We start from the raw sequence: 6,941 nt of genomic DNA, 5'->3' as shown, positions 1-6,941 counted from the left end.
CAACACAAATTGAGACCAAGAATATGGGATTACCTCTTCAATTATCTTCATGTTACGGAGTTGAGGCTACAAGGCTAGACACTTGTTAGTTGAGCCATGGGTAGCTACAAGAAGTTGTGAAACTGCGTCAATCCCCTTTCAGACACCGACCCAGGATTCCAAATAACTACTTGATCAACTCTTTCTTGCAACACTTCTCTTGTTTGTCAGTTTGTACCAACTTCTAAACCCCAACTTGGCTCTCTAGAGAAGCCCTCTGAGCGAACCGAGTAGGTGCAACCTTCCAAACTGTAACTTTTCATCTCCAAAACGACAATTCTGCTAACCACATCTAAAGTCAAGGGGACAAAAACTAACATAATCTCTAGAATGTTCACCAATGGGCCACTCAACCTGATGTACTTGCCATATTTTGTATTAATTACCACCACGTGAAACGCTTAAATTGCCCCTAAACAACCCGATAACCAAACTAGTCACCCCAATAATATATATATATATATATATGTTTTTTTTCATCATTAATTACTTTATCAGTTTCCTTGTCACCATTATGAAAATGTGTAATTCTTATAAAAAGAAAAAGGAAAAAAAACCAAGTAGCTCTTTATATAATCATGATATACACTACCCCACCGTATATCTACTGTAAATCTATCTTTTTGTTTATGATGAATATATGTAATTCCCCTTTTACAACTTACTTGAGAAAAATATATTATTCCTTATATAATCATGATAAAATTATACACTAACATATATATCCAATGTTCTTGGAAGTCGAAAGGAATCTTTGTTTAGGTAAAGATATGTTATATATCTAATTTAACTGTTTTATTTTTTTTAATAATGGCTACATCTCAAGATTAAAATAAATATCTTCGCTAATTAATATATATTAAATTTGTACCTATTACAAAATTTTCTTCCTTTTTCACGTGAAGAGCACACATATCTCACCGATTGGATCAAAACAAAAATCAAATACCTCAACGATAGGGTCAAAACGTAATAGAACCCTATGAAGCATCATCACACATCTCCACGATTGGGTCAAAACAAAAAAGAACCCTACGAAGCTGAAATAATTGGCCTTTGTAATCTATTATAAAAAATTGTTTCGTTTTCCTTCCGTTCAGAGGTCTGCTTTATTCCACCAAACTATGTACGTGCGTACGTTTTGGTTGAAAATATTGCGCGACTAAATCTAGGGTGCCATTTTCACTGGAAATCTTCCTGAGTCCACAAGTCTCCATGTAACACAGAGACTATTGTTTCGTTGACATAGTATCTGGGTAAGTAGAAAGTAAGGTTGGCCATCATTTGATTTATCACTCACAACTGCAACTTAGTAAATGAACTTTCAACAACTGCACGTATCCGATCATATTTCAGGACATATGTCTAGTCGGTGGGTGAATTGGAAATTCTGTCACCGTGAAGAAGCCAAAAAATGTGAGAAACAGTAATCCCTCTTAGGTTCTAATAAGAATATTGTAATAAGTTTCGTGAAGCACATGATGCTTTGGTTTGAAGGCAGATTGGGTCCGCTCGGATTCGAGCCACAGTGATGCACCTAACTTTGAGACCTAGGTTGTCATAATCGATGGTGTCTCTGGAGGTTGATTAAATCTGACTTTGTTTATGTGATGGAATCCAATGTTGCAAAATTGAAAAAAAAAATAATGATAACAATTATTGGAAACAAATAACAAATTAAACAAATAGCAAATAGTGTTAACAATCATTTCAAAGAACAAATCAATGCCCAATTTAGAAAAAAAATAAAAAAAATAATGAGAACAAGCATTAAAAAACAGATAAGAAATCAAAGGTATATCAGGTGATGATTGAAAATGTAAGGATTGTGGGCTCCATCCTCAAACACTTCTTGTCAATGAATTTATGTTTAAGTATCTATGATGAGCGAACTGCCAAGCGCAGATGAACCCTTGGAAACCTGAGTTGCGCAGTGATCCGTGAGTGGATTACCAAATTCACTCGCCTGCAGAAGAGCAATTGACGGCGGCGGCGGCGTTAACAATGAGTTGCACACAAGGGCAAGGAAAAGCTGCACCCGTTTCCTCAAAGCCAAAGATAAGAAAAGGGCTCTGGTCACCTGAAGAAGACGAGAAACTCATCGATTATATGATGAAGCACTGCCTTGATGGCTGTTCCTGGAGCTACGTGGCCAAGCAAGTTGGTAATAGATTTAAATACCCACTGCCATTTTAATTTCAAGTAATTCAATTCTGCTTTAGTATATCTAATTCAACATAATATTGTATTCCTGCAACGACCTACGCCTCTGTGAATTAATAAGCCTCTTTGAATTAATATGTTGACTATATTAACCTGATCTGTAGAATGCATTCTGATTATCTATAAATTCATTAACATTGCAATACTGCAACCGATGTCCCTTTGCATGAACATGACTATCGCATTTCCCAATTGCAATGGATTTATATTATCCAAGTATAAATTCCGTGTACTGAGACCAATGAGGCTTATTTATATAATTCATTTTATTTATATATTATTATAATTTAGAAAGCATATTTAGGTAATATGATGCATTAAGTAAATTAAGAATTAAGTTTGGTTTAATAGGGTAAATTATGTTAATAAAATATTTTTTTAATTTATCATAATGGAAAAGTAAATTAATAAAATTTAAAATATTTTTATATTAATAAATTTAGTGTTAATTTTTTAATAACTCAATATATTTATAAATTTTACTTTAAAATGATTCATATTAATTTTAATAAATAAATAAAAAAGAGAAGATTTTTTAAATATCAAAATTCATATATTATTATTTTTTAAAATATTTGACAATATAATGCATAATTAATATTAACATTTAAGATAAATCTAATTTTAACTAATTTAGATTTATTAGATATTATACTTATAAAATTCAAAAGTCATTATTTGCCAAGTTTTGTTGAATTAAAATTTATATTAAAATTTACAGTCAACTTATTTTTATTCAACTTATTTTTATTCAGTTTATTTGTAAAGTTTGAATTTTTTTTATGTAATTAAAATTTTTATTAATATGAAGAATAAGGTAAATTCAAAATTGATGATGATTAACGTTCAGTGAGATTAATATGGTCTATTGGATTTTAAGAAAAATGTTAATTGAGATTATTTAAAATTTTATTTTTGTCATAAAAATGAAAAACATGTTCTACGTTACTGTCGTTTTCATGTTCTAGGTTATTGTCGTTTTCCTGACTCAACGGGTAAAAAAGATTTACACTGTGACCATTAAAACCCTAAAATATGCTTCTATTTTAATCTTTACAATACCATTGGCTAAAATATGCTTCTATTTTAATCTTTACATTACCCATTGGACAGGACACAGATTTGTAACAAAATGCAAGATTTCATTATGATAACTACAACAAAATTTTAGGGTTTAATGTTATGGTAACTGAAAAGGTATGGGAATCTTTCCCACCTTCCCAGTATTGTTGACAATTTTATAACGTTGCCATGAATGTGTATACAGGTCTGCAGAGATGCGGAAAGAGCTGCAGGCTGCGATGGATTAACTACTTAAGACCGGGGCTCAAACACGCTGCAATTTCACCCCAAGAAGAGCAACTGATCATACAATTACAGTCTGTTCTCGGTAACAGGTTTCCAATTTTTTCCTTTCCCACACCCTTCGTTTCCTCTAAACTCTGATTTGTGTTTTTTAGTCTCCCCTAATCCCTGATTTGTGTAGTTGTAATTATTCACGTGAGTCTCTGCTCTTGCGTCCATTAACATGGCGAATGAATGACATTGACGAGGCAGGTGGTCTCAAATTGCTGCCCATTTGCCTGGACGTACGGACAACGAGATCAAGAATTATTGGAATTCTTGCATCAAGAAGAAGCTCAACTCGAAACACAGGACCAGATCCTCCACCGAAGCCAACTGCAACAACATCACAGAATGTAATGTGCACTCCCAATCCGACGATACCTGCAATACCAATTCAGTGTCTGCCAATGCTGATGATGCTTATAAGTTGGTTCACTCTGCCAACCCGTTGGACTTCATGCCCGAACGGTACCTGCAGTCACTTAGTAACACTTTTAATGGACTGGCTACTACAGAAAACCAGCAGTCTCGTGTTCAGGACTCATTGGATTTAAAGTATGAACCAGCACAGGAGCAAAATAACGTGTTTCAAATGGATCCAAATGCTATTAACAACCAGCTAATTTCTTATTCTCAGCTCTGGATTACTTCTACTCACATCAATCAGAGTTACTCTCAGGCTTTTACATCTCCGAGTCTGCAAGCGCAAGATCATACTTATGATACTGCAAAATCATCAAGATGCGATCAGTTAATAGATTCGTGGACTACATTGCCGCCTCATGAAGCGCCTGGCACTGCCATTGACGCTCTTGGCCGTACGACCACCATCTCTGCTCTTGTTGACATGGGCGACTCATTGAAAGGTAACATTCGAAACCCTAGCCAGAACATGATTAACGAAAATGAGAATAAGATCATGATCAACTACTCATCCTCCATACATGTATGGAGACTCAGTGAGAGTTGGTTCATACATGAATGGAAAGTCAGTGTGAGTTCGTTGGAGTTTAATTTATATTTGGAAAAGTAAATTTAGTGTGAGTTTGAATGAACAAGGAAGCATTAATAGTAAATTTAGTGAGTTTGTATGAATAAGTTACCCTGAATTGAATCAAGTTGTTTAGAAATAATATAATTTCATATTAATTAAGTTAAGGCTTTATATGGGTTAAATTGTAATGAATCAAATTTGGTAATCAATCAAGTTTGTGTATCAGGCCAAGAGAGCCCAGAGTCGCAGCTCGGTAATTGTGTATACGTGACAAAGTTTAATGAATAAAAGTTAGTTTGGTGTGAATTGTGTTTTTTTTCCTCCTCTTCCTTTCCATTATGGCATTACAGCATGGAGCACTAGTTCCCATTCAGATGGCACTGATTTTAGTGATATTTATACAGGAGGTTATACTGCTCGTATGGTGGAAGATTACCCGAGCCAGCTGCATGAGAAGACTGCACACCAGTCATGCCCGCCACATAATTCCCGCTCCCAATTTAGTGCACCAGCAACTATATCGGCAGAGGTTGATCAGTATTTAAATATTCAACCTCAGAGTCAGTTTGATTTCAAGGATCATGTAAATTTTAGATATGATGAAGTAAATTTGGGCGCGAAATCATATATTGATATTTATAGGCAGAAGAACTATCAGTTGCCGCAGATCGGAGGAATGCTGGTTGCGGATCGACAGGATTGCTCAACAATTCCGAATGGAGAAGCCAAAGGAGGAGAAAGTGGAACGTTCGACTTCAAGGGTGAAAGTGAAGCAGGGCCTGTTAACGTTTGGGCAGTGGAGGAGCATAAGTACAATAACGTTTGGGCAATGGAGGAGCAGAAGTACAATATCCTTACTGATACCACCGCTTCTGATCTCGATCAATTCTATTTTGCCTAACCAATTAGGTACTGCAAAGGCCGAGCGTAACGTCTTCGATCGTAACGGTCGATTGCACGAGTTTTCAAAAAGCAACGGTCACTTTCACGCATTTCCGCTTTTGAAAATGTAAAACACATTAAGAAATAGGATATGTATTCTTCAAAATGTAGAACACGTTAAAATTAGATCTGTAAATGGCGCACGCAAAAATGGATCTGTAAATTGCCTGTAAAGACCAAAAGATCCCCGAAAAAAAATGTGCTTATCGTTTGTTATGTACTGTTCTATATTTAATTATTTGGGGTTGAGATAGTCTGGATAATTTTGTAGTTTCAGCTGAGAAAGAGCCATTGCAAGCAAACTACTCTGACAAATGTCAGGAAAGTAAGACCATTACAATTCGCAAGAATATATGATGAATTTGTTTTCATTTCCACTGCATAAAATTTTTTGTAACATCTCCGCCTGAAGTGCGTTTTTCAGTTGTAATTTCTGGCATTATCTTATTATATAGTATGGATTTAAGTGCACATTATCAGTAACTCCCTTTCTCACGATCCTTCGACAAATTGTTGAACCTCCTCTGTAACGAATTGTAACCCCTACTTGGTGGTACCCTCTCTCTCTCTCTCTTTACATGATTCATGTTTAGCAATCGCCTGCACTGGATCAGTACCGCCTAAACCTTATGACATTCTGCAAAGAGTTTAATGAGTGCACTTAGTACTACAAGCCCGAGACACCTTCGAATTCATAATCAAGACCTCCTCGGTATTTGAAGAAGGCCGCAGGGATTGAGTTAGGCAGTGGTAAGCCCGGTCCGCAAGGGTGCTGAGAATACTGCAGCCACCATGAGGAGATATCTCGCTCACAGCAATTGATTTCTTTGTGTTTGGACGCCAGCTCCAGCGTCAACAAGTCACAGGTAGATCGTTGTTTTTCGGCCTAAAACCAAACCGATATATCTACGCCGAAATGGACAAACAAAAAAGTGGCGAAGTCGTGAAGGTTCGGTGAGCCTTTTCACTGCTGCGTTGAACGGAGGCTTGGCGTTGACTGGCAAAGTAAAGAGATTGTACGGATGTTTGTACGTGTTTCTTTTTTGGATTATTGTTTGTGACAAATTACAGTTTTCGGAGCTCCCCTGATTGCTTTCCAGTAAGATCTATCGAGACCATAAAAGAAAAGCGCGAAGCCATTAAAACCTGTTTATTAATAGTGAGTAATAATGAGTAATAAGTCTTATGTAGAGGCCAAACGTTTGAGAAACATTTGAATAATATATTAGAAGTCATGTGTTCCAATTAAATTGTTATTCGTTGGTGAGAAGTTTAACCTTAAAGGAGGACATATTTTTATTTTTTACTAAGAAATAATTAGAAGAAAGTTAAAATACAATTTAAGAAAGACTTAAATATTTCAAATATTTAATGTAATAATATTATAGAGATAGAG

The 6,941-nt window shown here is 35.4% G+C and overlaps 1 protein-coding gene across 1 annotated transcript; it reads left to right on the top strand.

Moving 5' to 3' along the window:
• Positions 1-2,043: 2,043 nt before the first annotated feature.
• LOC149249200 (uncharacterized) lies at positions 2,044-5,504 on the top strand. Its single transcript, XM_089452298.1, has 5 exons — positions 2,044-2,203; positions 3,530-3,659; positions 3,820-4,475; positions 4,830-4,856; positions 5,008-5,504. The coding sequence occupies exons 1-5, from the start codon at positions 2,044-2,046 to the stop codon at positions 5,502-5,504; spliced, it is 1,470 nt and encodes a 489-aa protein (XP_089308424.1).
• The last annotated feature ends 1,437 nt before the right edge of the window (positions 5,505-6,941 follow it).

Source organism: Pinus tabuliformis, chromosome 7, assembly GCF_031772625.1.
Source record: "Pinus tabuliformis cultivar Carrire ecotype Pingquan chromosome 7, CPIR1, whole genome shotgun sequence".
In the NCBI taxonomy this organism is placed as follows: Eukaryota; Viridiplantae; Streptophyta; class Pinopsida; order Pinales; family Pinaceae; genus Pinus; species Pinus tabuliformis.
This window is presented reverse-complemented; position numbering and strand designations above follow the sequence as displayed.

What these genes read in the sequence shown, in the direction of transcription:
- LOC149249200 (XM_089452298.1), top strand. Translation starts at nt 2,044, where the DNA reads ATGAGTTGCACACAAGGGCAAGGAAAAGCTGCACCCGTTTCCTCAAAG. An exon ending in CAGTCTGTTCTCGGTAACAG is followed by an intron (nt 3,660 to 3,819) that starts GTTTCCAATTTT and finishes TTGACGAGGCAG; the next exon opens with GTGGTCTCAAATTGCTGCCC. An exon ending in GAGCCCAGAGTCGCAGCTCG is followed by an intron (nt 4,857 to 5,007) that starts GTAATTGTGTAT and finishes ATATTTATACAG; the next exon opens with GAGGTTATACTGCTCGTATG.